Here is a 23,592-nt window from a genome sequence, read left to right on the forward strand (position 1 = left end):
CGCTCATGGACACCTGTATTTACTTGTTAGGTCAAGTGCAATGGGGCAAGGTTACAGAATGGTTCACCTTGGCTGGTGCCGTTCACACTTAGTCGTTTGACACGATTCTGCGGTTTGTCAAAAATTGTTTCGGCCTTCACAGTCGGTTACCGAAACACTAAGAACTGCTGAACGGTATGAAGGATCAGTTTTTTGAAAGTTACACGTGAGTTGATACTATTGATAGTATGCTTTTCAAAGGTTCAGATGAAACAGCAGACTTCTTACGATGTAAGTAATTTGCTAGATATATCAACGAGGGAGGAAAATTCCAATTGAATGTGTTATCGAAATTAAGATTCAGAATGCCAATGTCAAAAAAAACTTGGGACCGTCGTTTTGGCAAGAATATTACTTCAGCGGGTCAAAATTATAGTTAGTCACGTACAAAACTGATAATGTTCAACGGAAATGAATGATGATAATTGTAATCAGTAAAAATACTTTCCAAAGCGTGGGAAGCAAGTAACAAATAAGATATATTCGGTTAACAATTACTGCTGGATTTCAAGTGTGAGTGAAAAGCTACATTATCGGCCAGTAATATTGGCTGTATTTTTAGAACCCTGCGAAAATTAAAATAATACCTGAAGTATCACAAATGGGGATGATCATGAAAAATGAGAAATAACTTTCTATGTTTTTACCACTTTCATTCGTAGCTAATGTTACTGCAGTTTCGTCCTATAAGAGCCTTTTTAAACAATTACAGTAAATAACGATGAGATTGAAACCTTTGGTGTGAAAGTTGAATAACTTTTTTCGAGATCAATTGCCCTATCATCAAAGTGATATTTTTGCACTCAACGCGCGTTTCGCCAACAAAGTTAGCATCCTCAGGAGAAGAAAATTGATACCTAGTCTAGTCTGGTTAATCCTTATATACTAAAATTTGTTACCTGAGGTTGTATACCTGAAGCCCAATATGGAATTTCTCGGTAATTAACTACCTGCAAGTTCTTAGTAATTATTTCCTTCCTAAAAGAAGATTAAAAAGCTGGCTAAACGGAATGGGTCCCTTATCGCCATACATGCTGTCCTTACATTTTGCTATTTCTAGACTCTCACATGCATCGAGCAGCCTGGTGTCATGCACATGCTTAATCAGTTTCAGATTGTTTTCACCAATTCTGTGGTCCTTGTCTAGAGCATATTGGGCGACACTGGATTTTTCTATCCTTCCGTATTTCATGTGTGCACAATGCTCCTTGAAGCGGGTTTTAATCGCTCGTCGGCTCTGGCCGATGTATTTGCTGTTGCAATCTTGACAACTGATTTCGTAAATCCCCGAACTTTCTGTGTTTTCTAGTCTATCTTTTGGATTACCAAGAAGCTGTTGCAATTTATAAGAAGTTTTATATGCAACTTTCATATTTACTTTATCGAATATCTGTTGAAGCCCTCTCGAGTATTGGGGTTCATATACTATAAACTTGTTATTACTCTCATCTTTTTGAAAAGTCGAAGATTTACGAAGTGCTTCACTAAACTTGCATTTTCTAATTATCTTGTCAACTATATCTGGGTTAAAACCGTTTGCTTCAGCTACATACCGAATCACTCTCTTTTCATTGTCGTACTTATCTTTCTTTAAAGGAAAAGTTTTAAACCTGTGTACCAAAAATTGCAGTGCCGCCATTTTGTGTTGTGGACAATGATTCGAGTCATTGGGAATGTATCTGTAAATGTCTCTATTTCGTTCTGTTTGTTCCTTATGACCAATACATCTAAAAACGGCAACTTTCGTTCTTTTTTTACTTCATATGTGAATTTTATACTCTTACACCTGTTGTTTAGTGCTGAAAGGACATTCTCGATTCTGGTTATCCTTATATCCACTACAGCGAATATGTCATCAACATACCTGATCTAGACCCTAGGGAAGTAACTGAGTTCTTTCCCAGCTTCCGTCTCAAACTCACCCATGAATAGGTTCGCTATAAATGGAGACAATGGGTTACCCATAGCCGTTCCTTCACGCTGTTCATAATATGAGCCATTATATTGAAAACAATTTTGATCCATGCAAAGCTTGGTGAGTTGAATGCATTCTTCAACAGCTTCATTTGCTAAGTTGTTCGATTTCAGAAGATCCCTCAAACACTCTAGAGCTTGTGATATTAGGACGCTTGGAAATAAGGAACTCACATCGAACGATACCAATAATTCGCCTTCTCCTAATTTAATATCTTCTATTTCCTCTATGAAGTCTTGTGAGTTTTTTTTTAACACTTGCATCGGTTGGGCGATTATTTTGAGAGAGTTATTATTATTATACGCCTTCGTATAATATCGCTAAATAGTTGACAAAAGAATTTGAAAATCTCCCGATCAGCCCAACCGATGCGAGTGTTAAAAACTCAATGTAGAAACCCTGCAGATCGTTTTTTTAGTGATACACTGAGCGTATACCCCTGGAATCGATATGATATATCTTTGAGGCATTTTTTGGACATACTTTCCATAAAATGGAAGATTAAAGGAATGTCCTTGGGATAAATAAGGTAAGACATCCTTTGGACGTATCTAAAACAACGTCCTCTGGATGTCTTTTTTTGTGGAACGATGATGCCGATGGAATGTCCCTAGAATGTACCAGGACCCGTAGGTGACTGTCACAGGGACATCCCGTCGTTCTTTGTGGGACGTCATAGGACCGTCTAAGGGATGCGATTGTGTTGTAAAGTTATGTCCATATATAAGTAGTTCGAATCAGACTTTTCGTTCAATAGTAACGACGAGTAATAACTACGTTTCATAATGAAATCCACAAGTGTAAATTGCACCCGTGTGACGATCGCTAGCTGAATATACAACTGATTGAAGAGAATAGCTGTCCCTGTTGCTTCCTGGAGCAATTATGACCGATCTACCGATCAACTGTTTGTCCAAATTACGGCACTAAAGCATGATAGTGTTTAGCGACCCACAATTAATTCAATTAGGCGCGATAACATCTTGTCACGAGACATTTCAGTTACATTCGAGTGAATGACGTGTCTATCTAATCTCTTTAATTCACACGTGATGCAAAACCTCGATCTTCAGGAGATAAAAGTTGAACCGCGAATTACACAAACAAATACGACAGTTACAATTATACAGTTTGACAAAAAAAACATTAAAGTTTGGAATCTGTGTGCGATGGAGATACATTTCAATGATTCATCCTTGAGTTGCTCTGAGAGCGGTGTCTGTACGAAAGTAGCGATTCACATTGGATTTGAATCGCTGGAGAATAAATCCATTTGGGAAAACGTTCTCAGGAAGTTCATTCCACAAAAACACAGTTCTCCAAATGAAAGAGTTCTTGAACAGTGAAGTTCGTGGTGTACTGAGCTGAACCTTAAAACGATGAGCAGCCACAATCCGTCGCGTATTTCTGATATGTACCGTTCTTGGTGGAATCAAATGTGCCAAGCCACTTGAATACTTTCCATGAAAATATGTGTGGAACAGAGACAAATCTCTAACCTTTCTTCGATGTTCCAGACTATGGATTGATATCTCTTTTTAATGAACCGACAAGAATCGGAACTTTAGGCAAGCATGAAACTGTTAGTAGTATAGATTATGAATTTCACTAGTTCGGACTTCCATCGGAAGTATATAAATATATGAATTGAAGGGGTTATATTTTTAGGAGTGATTAATTTTTGGGAAAGAAAGTTTTTGGCTTTCTACTACTCCATCTTGATACAAAAAATAATGAGGGAATCTTCCAAAGAAAGGAAGGAAGTAAGCAATTTGAAAAATAAGTAACTTAGACATGGATGTGTAGATCATGCAAAGAAGAATCTTTCAGATACAAACTGAAAGAAAGTCCTCCTGAAACAGCTACTTTCATATAAACATTGAATCACACTAAAGAAAAAAACTTTCGAAACAAATACTTCTAAATGAACACAGAATTATACAGAAGATACTTTTCTCTACTCAGTTTGTATTTCAAACATTCGTTGTGGGATAACAATCAGATATCATTCAATCATTCACATGGGTTCTACTTTAAATGAACGGTAACAAATTGCACTTACATGGAACACTGTCATCCTCACTGGTATACATCGATGTTTCGCCTTAAGACATTTGTCCTAAGGCTCTTCAGTACCAAATTGGATAACATTATAGAAAATACACACAATTCATCATACATTCTAATCAAGCTTATTCCGTGACATTAAAAATCTTAATTCATGAATGAATTTCCATTTCCAAGTACGATACGGGCACAAAATAATCATATTTTCCAAGGAGAATTTTTCGAGTTTCATCATTAAATCTTGATTGTAACTGAACAATTCCGAACCTCCACAGTATCATTGAATTTTTGTTCACAAGCTGAAAAATACTTCATGTTGAACTTTGTCACGATTTTCAATTAGAGGCAAGGATCTGATTAAGATGTCAAAACGAAAAATTACTCCACCGACAGAGAAAAGATGAAGATGCAATCACGAATCATAAATACGAGTCTTTATTCCGGTTTGCTCGAAAATAACTGCTCTCTTACGTTCTTCGCTTGATTTAACGGACAGTAAACCAACCCGATTTTTTCGTTGCACATCTCGTTACTGCGTCTTGTTTTGGATTTCGAGGTTGATACCGAAGTAATGGTGGTCGAATAGCGGTAAATTTTGATATCAAAAGTTTTTACTTTCCTGTTTCGCGGACCACACCAAGTCAGTCAGGGCTGTGCAGGTTTATTTATTATTAAGTTGATGGAATCTTGCACCTTCGTGGTGGCCTCATTGAAACTGTTACTTCTGTTTCAGTGAAATTTTAATTAATCGAATATTAAGACTTTTTTTGTGAATACCCTGAACAAATACTAAATCATTTTAAGTACAATCGAGAATCAATTGAGTAAAAATGATATTTCAGCTATATACAATTTAGAAATGAATAGAAATTTCCAATTTATTTTTATTATTTGTTCCTTGGAAATTAAGACTTTTCAACTCGAAATTACGACTTTAAATTCAAAATCACGAAATTAAAGTTGAAATTACGAGATTCAAAGTCTTCTTCTCTTTTTTTTAATGGTATTTGCTACCCTTACGGCGCAGTAGACCAATGATTCAAAGTAGTAATGTTGTCCTTCTGCGCTTCCGTAAAAACAAAGCCCATAGAAGCTCAGAACTGACATTTTCGTGTACCCTAGAGTTTTTAGTACTTACTCTGACCACCAGAGGGCGATAGCAGTACGATGTCAGAATTTAATGTAGGTTTCAACTTTCAACCAGTCGGTAGGATCATATCGAAGTCGCCAAAATTGAATTCAATCAAAATTCCGACTGGTTTGTATAAAAGATATCTGGTATGAGTTGTTTGTACTTCTGTATCAACATATAAAGATTCTATAACAAACAGAATCCTAGTATTTGACTCTTCTTGTAATTGCTCACAGATGTTACTTGAGATATTGAAAACTAGATGTCTCTGAGATTGATTCAAATAGTAAGTACATTTTTTATTCCAAATGATCAATAATTGCAATACCCGTTGAAAAACGTGAATTTCATATATAAGAACTACAGAAAAGTGTTTATATAACTATATGAATATCTGATAAATGTTCATGATGAATATCGTGAAATGATTTTGAAAATGTCTACCTATTTAGTTAGATTCATTTATCTAAGATAGTTTCACCAATGAATTTTGTCATAGTGATGTGTTAAATACGTCCTACCTTGAATTGTATATAGGACTACTGTACATACAATGACAGAGGATTTCAAAATATTCATGTACATATTTTTACAAATGTCAAATCCTTGTATAAGCATCGGTGGTTCAGTGGTAGAATGCTCGCCTGCCACGCGGGCGGCCCGGGTTCGATTCCCGGCCGATGCAATTTTTTTATATTCAATCATTTATTCACTGTCAAATAGTATTAAGTTCAATATACTAACAAAAATCTCCTATATCTTGTTTGTGGACGTAATCCTCCTAAAGGGCTCGATCGATCTTTATGATTTTTTTTGTGCATGTTCGGTAGGTATGAGAATATGTCGTATAGTGAAAAAAAGGTATCCAGCATTTTTTGAATAAAGACGGCGAAGAAGAAAGCCAAATACCGTCATTTGTACCTATAATGCGTAACTCTGTAATAATAATAATCTACAAGCAGAATTCTTTGCTTTGTATGTATTCAGTCAAAACTTTCCTCAGTTAAGAATCATAATAAAGCATTCAAGAACATTAATGCTTGACGGATGTTCCAAAAATACGGAACCGAATTTTCAAGAAATGTATTTTGGAAAAAAAATTCAGAAAAACTTTTCCCCGGCTATTAAATGGTGTGAATCAAATTTGACCTTGACTATCATCCCGATAGCTATATCAAGGTCGTAACACCTTCCAGGGTCGTAACCGTGTAGAAGCCAAGATAATATCCTGATGTGAAATGTTCCACACTTTCCAAAACTGGTTTCCGTTTGAACCTTGACCTTGATATGAGTATCGGGGTAATTATCAAGGTCAAATCTGATATTCACCATTTAATTTATTTCTCTTTACAATTTTGGGACACCAGATATGAATATTAATAACTGGATCCACAAATTTTTCAAAAAGCCAACGGATTAATTATTGCTGAGTCGGTCAGTGAAAATAATTTCGAGAGTCAATACTTTGATTATAGAGTTGTTAACATTCCCAAACTTCAGGACAGACAAGTTTTCCAAAAATCACTTAGGCCTCTTCCCTACTGAATTTTTTATTTATCATTACGCACTCAAAATAAATGAGCGACTCTTCAAATCCAGATATATAAATCGCTCAAAACAGCAAATCCATCATTCTGCAAGTTTTTATCGGGATTTCTCGATTTGATTGTATTATTATATTCCCGATGCCGACAAAGAAAACGGACAATTACTCTTAGATGATATTATTACTTGCTGCCTGTTATTTGATAGGATGATAGGTTTTTGCTGAATCAGTAGCGGACATTTTCGAAAGAAACGACTTGATGATTTGTTTTTATTAATATTCCTGGACGAAAGAAGCGTCTGCAAAAATTTCTTCAGAGAGGAGAAGCATTAATGTCGCTATAATTTGATATCAGTCGTGGTATTAGCCGGCAAAGAAGTTGGTTTTTGGCAAACATTTATCAAATGTGAGGATAGACTTGTTCCACTATTCAAACAAGTTGTTGAGCAAGTAAACTTTCACATCAAAAATACAAACTCTTTCAAAATATCAGAGTAGATAAGTTATCCATGTACTGAACCTGAACAGAAAATCGACATAGCATATAAGAGTAGATATATAAAAAACAACAAATCCAACATCGACAAGGACAACAAATCGGGTGTCTACAAACTGAATAAATGTAGCACGTGCCCAGGAGTTTATATTGAAAGACCATGTAGAAATTTCGAAACCAGAATCTTCGAACACATAAGAAGTTTGAAACTGAAGGAAACCAATTCAACCTAGCATGCCATCTGTTGGAAAACAGCTAAGACTTCGACATTAACTACGACATACCCTATATATAAAATAAAGAACACAAATTGAAACGTCTGGAATCTCTGGAGATTCATGAACGTTTTCAATCAAATTTCCTTTTGAACGACCAACAAAAACTCGTATCTCACCACTCTTAAATTCAGAGGTAAATGTCGAGACAAGTTTCATATCATATAAATGTAATAAATCAATAGATTGCAATTAATTCATTTTTCTTTTCAGATACGTTCATAAAAATTTGGTTTTGGATTATGGTAAATATATTCCCGAAGAATTCCTAAGTTAAATAAATTACTTTTCAAAGTAGAGCCCCACGCTAAGATACCATAAGTAAGAAGGATTTCTGCTAACTTGGAAAAAAATTTTCATGTTTTTGGATGACGAGGTTTTAGATATATATGCAACATGAACATTGCTAATCTGTGTCGTCGTGCCGCTACTGAGCGATTTCAAAGATATACCGGGTTCCAGCAGTCGCTTCCGTAAAGTTACACGGTACTTTTATACAATTACTACGTATTGCTCGCCTCATACATTTACCAATAACTGTAGACGTCGTTATAAATTTTACGAGCCGTCTTTTTTATTTTATTATTCTATTAGCAGGGGAAAAAGTCGGATTGTGCTAAATGGATCTTGTAACGATCTCGGAGATATTTCATCTGGCGGGCAGTAAATCATCGATAAAAACCTATCTTCCTATTTGATTTAGCTGTTATACGTCACGCTTGGATTGATATTTCTGATTTCTCACGATAATCGGTAAATTTCGAGATCGGATCTGGTTTGTTGTCGGGGGAATTCAGTAATTTTCCTTTAAGGATGAAAGATTGCCACCGTTTGTGCTGACGTTAGTATCTCGAGTATGTTTCTTTTGCTTAAAAATTCACTAACGAATGAACAGAAGAGTGATCGTATATGTAACCGTCCTATCTATCGATTCTCTATTAATTTGTTTTTTTTCAATTACCGTCAATAACATTATTTTATTTGTATAATGATATCCAGTTGGTCCTTGTCTTGCAACATAATTATTTGAAATTCGTGAATACACGAACAGTTTTTTATCGACCTTCTTTGGGCATTTTCACCTTCAACAATATGAACATTGTAATGCAGAACTGTTTAGCTCACTCACACTACTGTGTGAGTGAGAATAATGATCCATTTATCAGTAACTTTTCGTATTTAATACTTTTGCCTGTCGAAAAAAGAGCTAAGAAATTGTACAATTTCGGAGGTTAAAATCTGCCACCGTCTTTAGAGTCGGAAAATATCAAAGTATATCAACAGTTTTTTCTTCGCTATTCTGTTTATTTGTAAACTTCGTTGACAGATGTCAACGGAGTTCTGATTTCATTCTTCATATTAAATATTTGTCGCATTATCATGTACTTACAGGGACATCTAACGAAACCAATATTGTATTCATTTGACTACTACCACGTAGTTAACGGCTACATCTATTAAGTTTAAAACTGTGAAATATGTCAACGTTTGCTTCTTTCAATAAATTGATGGATGTAGCCAAACACAACAGAATAAATGTTTTGAACGGTCTCCCACCAAAAGTTGGACGCGCAGAACCTTCACCAAATTATGGAACGGGTTGTTTCAAGTAGAGCTGTTTTGAAAAATGGTGACTAATCCACGATAGGGCCAATCTACGGAAGTTGAGAGTGAGGTATTAGCTAGTGAAGATAGAAAACGATGATACGTTGCAACTAATTTCAGCAGGAGAATTCAATGTTAATTTCGCGACCGAAAATTGTCGACTCTTGGTAAACTTTCTATAAGATAAATTAGAACTACAAATGAATGAATAATAACCGAAATGAGCCTACCTCAAGACACGGAACAACAATCGATATATTTTTCTCTAGATATTTTTCTAATTTTCGTTCAAAAACATGTATCTTATTTGTCATACCATTAGCCTATTGTTTCGGTCTCACAATCAACCACAATAATTGCTGATGTATCCGATAATAAAAATAATGAAAATGAAAATGATGAATAAAAATAAAAAATCTATTCAAATATGTTAATTTATCAATGAAACCCCATAATAGATTTGAATATTTGTATATTTGTAGGAAATTCATATACAGTGTGACCCATTTTTAATGGAAATACCCCCCTAAAATTTGAAGTTGTAAACCGATTTTAATAAATTTTTTTTAAATGTCAAGTACTAATAGGTCTACCTTGGGACAAAATTTAAAATGTTTATTAAAGTTTCAGGGCATACTTCGATATTTTTTCTTAGTCGAAAATCGGGATTTTTTATTAGCGATATTTTTATTGAAAAAAATCACTACGCCACTGGATTCAGAGTGCCACTAAACAGGTGTGACCAAAATTTCATGAAAAAATATTCATTATTAACAAACTTATGACAACTCAAAAATTCGAAAACTCGCACAGCTAACAGTCACAAAAAACACCCTATATCAACAGATATAGCCATGAGAATATGTTTTAGGCTTTCAACAATAAAGTGCCACCAGATGAAAAAAAAACAAATAGCGTAAATATTTTTAATGAAAATAACGGAATTACATTCAAGTTTTCACGCAAATTAACTAAAACTAAGACCTAATATTTCAATTTAAATCTTAGTTGCCATGGAAATTATATTACAGTTTGACACTTGTGAAAGATTTAAGTAAACTATTGTTAACAATATTCACCTTACAGTTCTTCGAATTATTTTGTGTCATGGCTGCAAGATTGAGCGTAAGAGAGAAAATTGAAATTGTACGCCTTTCGGGAGATGACTTTAGAAGTGCTAGAGAGGTTTGTAGAGTATTTAATGAGAGACATCCAGATCGTCCTCGTATTAGCTGCGGTACGGTAAATAAAATATTCAATGAAACTGGTGCAGTATCAAAAATGATGTTAAAAAGTTATCCTGTACAAAGACGAAACAGGAATGACAGGATTGATAAAATCATTTTAGATTATTTCGGAAATAATCCTAATGCCAGAATAAGGAATAAGAATAAGGATTTGAATATTCCACGAGAAATTATTCGGAGATGTATCAAGGCGAAGAATATTAAACCTTTTGAACCAAAATTTTTGCACACACTTCAAGAAGGCGACGAAGCAAGACGCTTAGAATATTGTTTATGGGCCCAAGGGGAATATTTAAACAATAGAAATTTCCTAAAAAATATTTTATATACCGACGAAGCTACTTTCACTTCAAATGGAGTAGTGTCATCACAGAATTGTCGCTATTGGGCAGCGGATAATCCTAACTGGGTAATAAACTGTAAAAGCCAGTATTCCCAAAAATCAACGTCTCGTGTGGGATACTGAACGAAAGAATTATTGGTTCTTTCTTTTTTGAGGAAAACATTAATGCACAGAGGTTTCTAGAATTTTTAAACACAAAGTTTTGGGATGCTATTCACGAGCTGCCAATCAATGAACGATCAAATTTAATTGTCCAGTTAGATGGGTGTTCAGTTCATTATACCAGAGCTGTGAGGCAATGGCTAAACGAACATTTTCCAAACCGATGGATAGGCCGTGGTAGTCCGTTTATAGAGTGGCCACCCAGATCTCCAGACCTCACAGTTTTGGACTTTTTTCTCTGGGGATTTCTCACACGAAAGGTTTACAAAAACCGCTCAAGAGATAGAAATGAACTTTGTGCAAGAATTCGACAGGTATGTGCAGATATTAGCCCTCAAGAACTAAGGCACGTAACATTCGTAAGCGCTACGACACATGTATCGAAATACGTGGTAGATGAGTAGAGGCTACTAGAATATGAGTTAGAATTAATTGTTACACTGAATCGAAACATTTCAATAATTAGTTATTAGTTACGTTTATTAAAATTTTTTGCTTCATTGTTAGTTTTGTGAATGTAATTCCGTTATTTTCATTAAAAATATTTACGCTATTTGTTTTTTTTCCATCTGGCGGCTCTTTATTGTTGAAATCATAAAAAAAATGATATATTGTGACTGTTAGCTGTGTGAGTTTTCCAATTTTTGAGTTGTCATAACTTTGTTAATAATGAATATTTTTTCATGAAATTTTGGTTACACCTGTTTAGAGGTACTCTGAATCCAGTGGCGTAGTGATTTTTACAATAAAAAAATCGCTAATAAAAAATTCCGATTTTCGACTAAGAAAAAATCGTAGTATGCTCTGAAACTTTAATAAACATTTCAAATTTTGTCCCAAGGTAGACCTTTTAGTACTTGACATTAAAAAAAAATATTAAAATCGATTTACAACTTCAAATTTTAGGGGGGTGTTTCCAATAAAAATGGGTTACACTGTATGTATGTACACGTGTACATTATACATATGTTGAAATACATACAGATGGAACTAATTTTCTTTTATTTCAGTCGTGCTTTTTATTTTCTGCCATACATTAAAATCCGTTTCCATTCTTTCATCTCTTATTCTTTCTATCGTCCGTAATTGTGGCCTATTCACTTTCTATACTTTTTTGAAAGATTCTTTCAAGCTAGTCTTGAGAATCTTATGAAAAAAGTGCTTTAATTTTCTCAATATCATTTCGGATGTTTGATTTCCTGAAATCGCCGAAGTAATTTCATCTCAACTACTCATTATTTCGATTGAGAGAAAACATGACAAAGAAAGAACTAGACAAAGAAAAACCAAAAATCGCTAACCAGTTACAGAAAGCTGACGATTGAGGAACACATCAGAGGACATACTGAAAATATTTGAAATACAATCGAAATAGATATAGTTCAACTAAAAAATGCGCTTTTAAAGAATATCGAACTAAGAAAATATTTTTTTAATAAGCTTAAAACAATAACGAAAACGAAAAATACCTACTTGTATTATTCATTCGATATTGTTTTAAGCTTATTTAAAAAATATTTTAAAGTTTTTACTGCGATGTTCTTTAAAAGCGTGTTTTTTTGTTTTTTAAAGTATATTTATTTTAAATTTTTGAGTTTCGTATGCTATAGAAGCGTATTTTTTAGTCTTTTCCAACTATATTCATTTTATCTAAACTTTGGGAACAAACAGCCGTATATTGTTTAGAAAAAATGACCACTCATCTGTTCCGATTCCGGAGAGGGAGCCTAAAAATCGGCTATCAAGCCCAAGGAGCAGACGCGCAGAGGAGAGTTACAAATAAGGCAGCAGGTGCGCGTGTTAATAAAAAAAAATACTTTTTTCAAATGAAGTGAGTTCGAATTATATCAAGGAAATTACGTACAGCGCCATCTGCCCGCGAAAAGAGCAAGCTATAATGTCGATAATTCTGTCAAATACAAATTCCAATATGAAATGAAAAGAAGAGTTACAAACAAACATACATACTTACAGGTGGAGCTAATATGAAGCGTGGTGAAAAAGAAGTGTAGGTTCCCACTTTTATTTTTCTTCATTAGTTAGATCTCATTTTTCACGCACATATAACTGTTTCTTAACGATTTCTACGTGCTCGTCAATTTCGGAATATCAAAATTCACACAGAGATTTTTTCAATCGATTCGATCAAACTACCTTTCAAATTAAAATGGAATATGGCCCATAAATAAGGAAAATATCATTCAGGTTATTTTCCGTGGCTGAAAAACAATAATTAACCTGGATTTACTTCTGTTATAGAGTTATAAATATTAATAATGAATTTGTTAATGAAGCGCGTTGATAATAATTTATTCCGAAACATAATCTCCTACACTATTAGGACTAACCGTGAAATTCTTGGAGATTTCTATTGTATATCGTTCGATGGTCATTCGATCTAACGAGCTGAAAAAAACCAGTGATCCGTTTTTTTATTTATCGGCAATACGTGGATCAAAAAATATTTATTGCTTATTTGCATTATAAGGAATTGTTGGGAAGACGCGAAAGTATGAAATATTAGATATGAAATAGCTATTTGCTGGTATTCACAAAAAATATTGTGATTAAATAGTTAGCGGAGTTCAGTGAGATATCATCGATTTCATAGAAATATGGGCAATATATTATTGTTTTATCGGCTCGAAGAGTGGCACAAAATTTTTATTGCCAAAATTCCTCGAATATAAATTATCCGTTTTAGTATCAATTAAATTTCGTAGTTAGTACTTTATAATATCCAGTATATTATCCGTAGTTCAGCCATAAATTGATATGATTTATTATTTCATTACTGTCGCCAAATCCGTGGGATTGGAAGTACTTAATTTTAATTATACCGGGCCAATTTCGGAATGTTCTTGTTTTGCGCATAATTTGTGCTTTCAATTTCACACCGAAGCCATTTTACAAAACTAATATTTTTTTTTCAGTGAGACTTTGGAACAATATTATGAGTTCACAACATTTTAATGCACATTATTTCTGTGAATTGACTTCCTACAAACTTCTAGTATAACCCTCGTACATATTTGATTAAGACAAAAACATCATTATAAATTTCTTTTATGTTCTTTCTGTTGTCACATTTGGAACTATAAAAATTCTTATAACGCTGAAACATTTCAATTCAAAACATAGGACACCTGTTGTTCTAATTAACTACCAACTAATTCATAATAATGATCGATTCAAGAGAACAATTTATGGATCTGTTTTACAAACAAAAAATGTGTCCTTAATCAAGACAAGTATAAGATTGTCACGTGGGTGTTAAAATTAATTAACTCATTACTAATCGAACTATTTCTGCTCAGTTTGATTTCAGTTTAATAATTCTTTGATTATAACTAACCAACACAGTCTTTAAGTTCAACACAACTCCTCCAATAATGATTGAGTTCAGTTTCAGTTGAGTTAAAAATAATCTTATTGAATAAACCAATCAGTACCAAATGGATTTTCACACAATTTTCATCCATGGATGAAGCGGTTCAAGAGGAAAGTAGATATATTTGTAAAATTTATTGACGTTTTCTGTAAAAGAATATAAGTTCTTATTCAAAATGTAGTATCCGGTTGAAAATATTCATATAAGTCAAATCGAAAAAGGAAGAAAAGTTCCATATGGAAACCAACGTGTTCGAAATGCAAGGAAAGGAGAAAATGCATAAAGTCCCTATCAATCCACAAGTTTCCCTATATTTCAGTAATACATTCAAAAAGATTCTCTCCAACGGAAAGTAGAGGCAAATTGAATGATGTCGTCGAATTTCCTCTAGAAGGATTGGATATGGACAATTTTGCAGGAGAAAATGTGGCTACTTGTTATAATCTATATGCACTTTTAAATCACAGTGGGACTACTAACAGAGGACATTATACAGCATACTGCAGACACCCGTATACTAGCGCGTGGCACAAATACAACGATTCACACGTGTCACCAATTTCACCAAAGTCCTTGTGAGTGGAGAAGCATACGTCCTCTTTTATGTAAAGGATGGAACAAAATCGCACCTTTTAAGATAACCGAAGGAAAGTTTCTTTGTGCAATTATTATTTATTTTTTGTTAATTTCTTACATAGTAGAACTTAATATTGTGATTTTTCAAACCTCTGAATATAGTGCTAATAATTGGAAATTAAAAAAAAAGGGCATACGCATTCAGCCAATCTTTGGATAGCTAAGTGAAAAAATTAATATATTATAGTACTAACACTAATCCCTCGGCTTTCATTTCTTCGAAAGTTGGGAAATTTTGCTGGTGGGGTTAGGAAAATTTGGATTCCTTCTCCCTGATTTTTCTTTTCGCTACGGCCCTGGTTACATATCATTTGGACTGACTTTTATAATATGGTTACATGTAGTTATTTGCATTTATATGTTTTTACATTTACTTTCACTTTAAAAATCGACAATTTCTTTGTTTATGGTGCATTGATTTCTGTCAACTGTACTTTTCAACCAAAGAAAATATTATTATTATTATTATTATTATTATTATTTCCACCGTAGTGTGCGCTGGTCAGGCCATATCCCCCGAAGCCCCGATACATTCGGGAGGGCGCGCCAGCATTATCAACCAATGACCACTCCCCACACCGTGGGGTAAGTGATCATTGGGTCCGAGAATCATGTGCCCTGAGCAAGCGCAGTGACCCAAGAATGACAGCCTTCTGCATCTGTGCGGCTAAGATTTCTGCCTTAGTGCGGCAAGCCGGTATGCTTTTAAGATTCGAGAGTAGAGATGACATCATTCCACCAAGGACTCCAATAATCAGAACAACCATCTTGACAGAGTGATCTGGATACAGTCTGCGGAGTTCGAAGAGAAAATCTCGATATTTTATCCGTTTTTCCTCCTCTTTTCTGACGATATTCGTCTCGCCAGGAGCTGAAAACTCCACGACAAATATCGTTTTGGTCTGGTGGTCGAGAACGACTACATCAGGCTTATTAGCGTGTATGAGCCTGAGGGTGGGGAACTAATAGTTCCGATAAATTCAGTACTTCTCGTTCCCCACAACGGATTCAATATCCCCCGGAATGTAGGGCAACACCGGTGTTTCGTCAATACCGTAAGAGTGCCGTAGATGCAAATATAGCACTCTTAGGGCCGCGTTATGTCGATGGATATAGGCCGAGACCGCATATGCTGGACATGCTGACAGCAAGTGCATTAGGATCTCGGGCGCCTCGCGGCAGGCCCTGCACCTTGTGTCAAGAACCTCTATACCCATCACGCGACTGCGGTAAACTCAGGTGTTGAAGACACTATCCTGGCAAGCCATGATGAACTCCTCACTTTCCGACTTCAGCCCACTCGACCTGAGAAAAGCGAAGGTTAGGCGCTTTGATAAGCCAAGGTCTTCAATGTCATTGAAGAAGACCCCATGCATTGGCTTATCCCTGTGTCTCCGCAGAAGTAAGGTGATCTCTGCGGCTTTTATCTAAGCTTTTTGCTGAACGGTTTCCAACTCGGTGACAGAGTTGTAGTCACCTCCTTCAGAGTCGAAAACTATACCGAGTTCATCATCTGCTCAAGCAGCTGCCCTAAGGAGAAATGCTCCAATTCCTGCTCTCTCATGGTCACGGACCATGCAGAGAAGGGGATCCGAACTCCTGACGACTTTACAGGCTGTATCCAGTACCATTCTGTCATGTAGACACTCCAAACTCAAAAGTCCACGACCTCCCTGTTGTCGGGGGAAGTACAACCGTGGAACGGACGATTTGGGATGCAAACTCCTATAGAGATGCATCATTTTTCGGGTCTTTACGTCGAGTTGATACAGCTCCTCCCGAGTCCACTTCACTACTCCAAACGAGTAGAGTAAGATTGGAACGGCAAGCATATTTGTTGCAGCAACTTTGTTCTTCCCCGACAACTCCGATGACCAGATCTGTCGAAGTTTGTGCTGATACTTGCCGCGGAGAGAGTTTTTGACTGCAGTTACCTCTTGTGAGTGGCGTTGTTCCACCCCGAGGTAAGTATACGTCTCACCGGCATCCAGATGGTGTAAGATGCTTCCATCTACGAGCTGCACATCCTCTCCGTAGTCCCCGCATCGTCTTCTTTTGAGATGAACCATTGCACATTTGTGTATCCCGAATTTCATACCGATAGCATGCGTGTACTCTTCCACCACCCTCAAGGACTGATAGAGATCCTTCTTTCTTCCCCCCTTCTGAAAGTGACCCACCCTGTTTGGACTCTTGCTTGACCAGATGTTATGGTGAAGCGAGTTCGCCAAAGTGGTATCAGTTGTTCAATGCATCTCACTATGTTATCGGGTACCGCAAGGCATCTGAGCAAATGCAAGATGAGCTCATGCGAAATTGTATCAAATGCCTTACGGTAATCGATCCAGGTCATAGAGAGGTTACACTTATATTGTATCCAGTCCTGCGTTACATATCTATCGATGAGCAGGTTCTCTTTACATCCAGCGACTCCTCTCTTCGACCCTCTCTGCTCGTATATCCGTTCGAACACTCGGTCAACTGCGGTAAGTATTCGTGTGTATAAGATGCTTGTAAACAACTTATAACACGAATTTAAGCATGTTATCGGTCTGTAATTCTTAGGAATCGACAAATCTCCGCTTTTGGGGATAAGAACGGTCCGCCCCTCGACAAACCAATCCAGAATCGGCTGCTCTCCATCCAGCCATGAGTTGAAAACTCTGGCCAGATGGCGGTGGGTACTTGGTAGTTTTTTCCACCAATAAGTGTTCAGCCCATCTGGGCCTGGAGCAGCAAAGTTCTTGGAACCAACGAGGGCCCTTCGAACGTCATCCGGGGTTATCGGGTTGCGCAGTTCATTGGGCTCAGGCTGTCGAAGCTCTCTGTTGAAAGCTTCGAACTGCGCTAGGGCTGGAGTGTCTAAGTTGAGTGGCTGCGGGTGTTCATAGATATTCTTCCAGAAGGATTCCACCTGATCAGCGGTCGGCGGATTATCCACAACACGTGGAGGCTCTTGGAATAAGCGAGAAGGTTTCTCGCGGAACCTAAGGTTTTCCGCGATACTTCTCGCTCGCCTCACTAGTGACTTCTTAGCCGCCACTAGCATTCGTATCCTATCAAGGCAATGCTGTTTGGTGGTCAGATGCACGCCTTGGCTTAAAGTGTGATGGATACGTCGTAGATTGGCGGCTATTCGCCGCACTGCGGGCGTGAAAGGCCTATTGGCCGCCCTGTAGTCCATTACACATTGGATACGAGACGCGTGTTGTCTCGCCGACGTGATTTTAGCCTCCATCTTGTGTATACGCCGTTCAATCTTCCGAACCGCAAGGCCGGGATTTCGTCCTTCCGATTCGGAAAGCGATTGGACGACGTTATACACGGCGGTGTTGATTTGCCAGATGTCAGCCTCTTCTGTTAGAACACTATGAACCTCCGCATCCAAACGAGCCAGTTCTTGTGGCTTCAGGGGCTTAATCCTGTGGAGCGCCCTGCGTGTTCTGATTGTCGTCTCCATTGGTGGTATGGTGCTGGTCCCCTCTCCAGCCGTGCCAACGGGTGGTAGAACTGCCACTTCCACCACTTCGTTAGCAGGCTGGAAAGGAGCTATATAGCCCTGCCGCCGAAGATAGGATACGTAATCCCTAAGGTTATTATTATTATTATTATTATTATTATTATTATTATTATTATTTAACTGGAGCCTTAGCTATACTTGCTTCCTTATGAACGTCAGTTAGTTTGACTCATATTTGGCAATACAGTCGACCATCACCTGTTAAAAGTTCCATTTTCAGATGATTTAACAAAAAAAGTTATAGCGGCCTATAGAAAATTTGTTTAAAAGTTTCCAGTTATGTTTGTTGATAATTTTTTCATTTCCCATTTTACTACAAAAAGTAATAGTAGTAAAGTTGTAGACAATCCAATTTGCTACAGATAGTGTTTCATAAAATTTTCTGTAGGGTTGCTAGTTTACGCGATACAGCGCGAAAACCCTCCGCATCCCTTTTTTCAAGATGGCTGCCGGGGGACAAGGGTTGCGACCCCATAAACCTCAACTTCAGCTTATACTAACCCCCCTCCTTCACATAAAAAAATCAAAAAATCCAAAAAACGCAACCCTAAATATAACTTTTCAATGGACTAAACTGTCATCCTCGCCGCTCTCCTCGAGTCTGGCCCGTGCGATATCGTCCTCCAATCTGCGAATCCTACCACCTTGCGCGTCCTCACCAGTGACCCGTCCGTCCAAGAAGTGATCTTCCGTCGTCACCTCGACAGCGGTTGCGGCGGAAGAGTAAGACCGAGGCCATCACGCACGTCGCTACCACTTCTTTGATTTAACTTCGACACCAGCCAAGCACACTCCGGTCCAGTCATCCTCAGCGGTCGACGAGACGAAGACACGCAGGTGGAATCTGATTAGAACACGCGCGAATGCTTCACTCACGAGACCAGCACGCGACTTCTTTGATCTAGTGCGCTTTGATTAACAGTGCCTTTCACTTCCTGTACACGCGAAAGGTGACAGGTTCTCGAATGTCTAGGTGGTTCCTGCTCGGCCCAGGATCGAAATGAAGACGTTCCTGCAGCTCTTCAACGGAATTGATGCTTGATACTTCCGGTTCTGGACTCTAACTGGACAACCTTAAGGGACGAGTTGGAAGAATCACCACAACTAGTGTAAATTCTTCTGAAAGTTGATTCGGTAGCACTGGCTCTATAGGAACTTGGATGGACCTCGAGAAAGTTGGTATTTCTGATTTGTAGAAGAAAAGGAGGAGGTCGTATGTGAAAATACCACCTCCTGGAAGCATGGAAGCATGGCATTGACCGTTCTATGAATTGTTGAACCTGCTATCAAGATTTTCCGAAAAAGTTTATAGTAGAAACCATCCAAAAGGTAAAAAACAGTTGGTTCTGAAATGTATACATGTCTTTGAAGGGTTCAACATACTTGCTACTTTTGATTTTCTTTTACATAATGTAGTTGCACGTGTTTATCTTTTAATATTCTTTATCTCTACTAACTGAGTTTTTTTATCTTGTTTTCAACACTGAATGTTTCCTTAAAGTACTTTCCAGATATCCGCTGTATAAATATCTTAAATCGTTATTTTTTCTCTCTAAGTTCTTGAAACATCTGTATTTATTCGAAATTTATTCATCCACTTCTTTTTCCTTTTTTATTTTTTAAAAAATTTAGAATTAAATACATAATCATTATGTAATATATTTTGAAACTTTTTTAATTTATATTTCATTTTCTTCTTCTACATTTATTAATTTCCATTTCACTAAAATCAAATCAGGTTTTGAAATAAATCAAAAATGAAAGACAAATTATTAAATTTAGCGGCTTGAAAAACCATATCAATTTTAATTCAAACTCCAAAATCCTTTCTCAAATTTCGTTCGTCTTCAAATCAAAATTGTAAAATATAATCGTTTTGTTTCAAAATAAACTAAAAAGTTATAATAAGTGCGTAAATTTGTCTTTTATATTTGACTTATGTCATGAAAGTAAAAAATAACTCTTGCTCATTTCAAATTCGAAAAAGATCAATTCAATTCATTATTTTCTTTCCTCTTCATATTTAAAGTCTGCTCGTAATTTTTTCTTAGCTATGTCTATCTATTTTTTATATTTGCTACATTTCGAATTCTAATATTCATTTTCAATTATTCCTGAATTTTTGTCGTCACCTGTTATCTTGCCTCGATTCCGTTGCTTTTCCTTAATTGGAATGTAATAAATCTGGTTTACATCTCTGATTTTTGGTCTCAAACTTATTGTTTATGATGTATGTTATTCTTTATGGCTATATTTCGTACTACTGACCTCCATGTACACTGTCATCGCTGGATTGCATACATTTTCTCCGTTATTATTTGTATTGCAGTGTTTTATCGCGTTTCAGGACCCAATTGACAAATTGTGCCTATTGTACATCTCACGTTTGATTTCCTACTTGCATCCCTTTCGTTTATATTCTTGAGACAACATTATAAATCAACTTTTCCACAATCCAAATGACCTTTTACTTGGATTTCATGGTTTATGTAAGGATAAAATATAAAATGAATTCGGTAGAAATTTTTTTACGGCATTTAAGAGTTGCTCAGCACTGAACAATTTTGCTCAACTCCGAATAACGGCAACTTGGTTGACGAAATACATGTTTAGAACAGTGTCATAGTTCTGGTGTGTGGAAAAATTATTTTTGTTGGACTTCAGTTTTTTTCGAGAGGAATCGTTACTATCTACCGATTCTTATTAGTAGCGGATCTTTCTTCAAAGTTTTCTCTATTCTTTTGACGAAAATGACGCGATTCTTAGAAAATCCATACATTTGACGTAAACAGTTTGTCACTGTGGATTATGCAGATTATTGATTTATAATTTTTTCAAAAATCTGTGCCCGTAAAGCTTCAAAATCTCAATTCTGAACCTTCTGGAAGCGAAATTATTAGAAAAAAATTTAAACACCGTTTCAGCGGAGAACTTTCGATATAAATCTGATATCAAATCAATGGTTTTCCTGGAAATTGAAAGGTAGTTATCGGAAATGGTCAACAAATTCATATTCCTTCAATAACTTGAGGAAATCTTCATCATCGATGATGTTTTCACCCTAATCTTCAGTACTTAGACGTAAATTTCTTGATTTTTCCTGAATTCTTAAGCAACTGGACAATTGATAAACTTACTTTCATCTTATTTACTCGCTTAAGTTATAGTCCCATCATCTTATTGATATTCGCATACGTCATACTCAGTTATATTTATTATCCTGTTCAACTTTCCTCAATACAACTCCTAAAACCCAAAGTCTATAGTACAATTGATAATTTAAACTGTTCCTTGTCATTATTTTCCTCAATCCAGGGTCATTTTATCTCTTATTGACATTCCTATTGTGCTCTCTGCGATATTCTGAAATATATCTTCTGGTTATTGGCACCTACTACTTCTTTCGCTACTGTTTCTTGTAAAGTTAACTGTGTGTTGTTGGACAGGTCACAGTTATCACAAGAGCCTCCACGAACTCCGAATCGGAAGCTCCTGAAACCGCTCAGCTATGCTAAGCCGTGCACCATGTACCTGCAGCACCACTCGGCAGAATCAACCTCCGACGGGTGCACGTCACCCAGGGTGTCAACCCCTGACAGCCACTACGCTCTAACGGCGTCCAGCCCCAGATCGACGGCATCGGACCCGGGCATGTCTTCGCAGCCCTACACCCCAAACTACTACTCCAGACAGGACTGGGGCAACTACGGGGAGAACAACAACATCTACAACAAGTATGACTGCAAATACAAGTCACACGGGGTGGGTTCTTCGGGGGCGGTGGCCTCCTACTCCAACGAGGACTACTACAGCGACACCAGGTACAAGAAGGAGGACGGCAGTAGAAGAGGCAGCGGTCAGCTACCCCACTCTGGGGGGCAGGAGGTTATGAAGAAGAGGAGGTTGGCGGCAAACGCCAGAGAGAGAAGGAGGATGAACAGTTTGAATGACGCTTTCGATAGATTGAGGGACGTTGTACCCTCGCTAGGAAACGATAGGAAATTGTCCAAGTTTGAGACTCTGCAGATGGCACAGACGTACATATCGGCGTTACACGAGCTCTTGCAGAGGGATTAGAGGGAGTTTTTTAAGAGGTTCAGAAATATTCCATTACAAAACAGATTTATGCAAGTAATAATTTCCCGGCTTTATTTCGTACATCCTTACAACTTCATTGATAAAAAGTTTTCAGCACTTTATAAACTATAACGATTTAAAATAAAGCATGAACTGACAACTGACGTAATTTAACGTCAAATTCCGTTTCAAAACCAACCTCGCGCTAGTTGTGAATCGTCATGAATACGTTTCAAATCATAGTTGATGTGACGTCATCGTTTCAACGCCAGAAAACGCCTATAATCTCACGAAAATAGGAGAACAATTCTTCAATCCAAACTCCTCATCGAATACTAACAATTTATATACATGATATACAGATATCTGAAGATCATAATATAAATTTGTTAGTATATTAAGGAATTTTTGATTTTAATTCGAAAAGAATACGCGACGTATTGGTGATATATCTAGACGCGTCAAGTAGGTCGGATAATGCTGTTAAATACGGGTTTTTGGTTATTCACGGAATCTGTACAAACATTGTAGATACATAGATTCTAGCTGAAATTTCTCGTTATTAAAAAATCGATGTCCATTTTTTCAAACTGAGAATTTGTTATTTTTGAGCAATATTGGACAACTAGCAATAAATAAAATCACGAATTCGTAGGACAAGTGGTTTTATCATGATTTTTGCTTTTATGGTAATGCTAAATAACAATGTTTTCGTTAAAACTGGAAACTTATCCATAATATTTTGGGGTCTCGTGGTATTACTGTTGATGAAAAAGGCGATTTCAAAACATGATTCCGGATTATTTTTCGAATATTGACTAAAATTCTTCAGTAGCTTCCTAATATTTTTAGAGAAGTTTTGTTCAAGAAAGAAGCAACAGATTTTTTTCTTTATGCTCTTTTTACTTTCGACTTTTCAACTTGTTAATTTATAGAAGCAGATGAGAAGTGCCGTTTTTTTCAACAAATGATTTTTCTTTCAGTAAAAGCAAAATAATATCGTTAGTTTTCCAGTGAAACCATTATCATTAATATTCTCACAATAACTCACTTAATAATAAACTGGTTGGGATTGAAATGA

The 23,592-nt window shown here is 36.5% G+C and overlaps 1 protein-coding gene and 1 non-coding gene across 2 annotated transcripts; both read left to right on the forward strand.

Moving 5' to 3' along the window:
* The first annotated feature begins 5,827 nt into the window (after positions 1 to 5,827).
* Positions 5,828 to 5,898, forward strand: TRNAG-GCC (transfer RNA glycine (anticodon GCC)). The gene has a single exon. It is a non-coding gene; the product is annotated as a tRNA-Gly (tRNA).
* A 13,047-nt stretch (positions 5,899 to 18,945) lies between these two features.
* Positions 18,946 to 23,042, forward strand: amos (absent MD neurons and olfactory sensilla). Its single transcript, XM_074176742.1, has 2 exons — positions 18,946 to 19,763; positions 21,881 to 23,042. The coding sequence occupies exon 2, from the start codon at positions 21,960 to 21,962 to the stop codon at positions 22,509 to 22,511; it is 552 nt and encodes a 183-aa protein (XP_074032843.1). The 5' UTR covers positions 18,946 to 19,763; positions 21,881 to 21,959; the 3' UTR covers positions 22,512 to 23,042.
* Positions 23,043 to 23,592: the final 550 nt, after the last annotated feature.

The sequence above is a fragment of the Leptinotarsa decemlineata genome, unplaced genomic scaffold (genome assembly GCF_025532065.1).
Source record: "Leptinotarsa decemlineata unplaced genomic scaffold, Ldec_3_MD MMD2_tig00002082_RagTag_RagTag, whole genome shotgun sequence".
Taxonomy (NCBI): domain Eukaryota; kingdom Metazoa; phylum Arthropoda; class Insecta; order Coleoptera; family Chrysomelidae; genus Leptinotarsa; species Leptinotarsa decemlineata.

Coding starts and splice junctions, on each gene's coding strand:
- amos (XM_074176742.1), top strand. CDS start 21,960: ATGTACCTGCAGCACCACTCGGCAGAATCAACCTCCGACGGGTGCACG.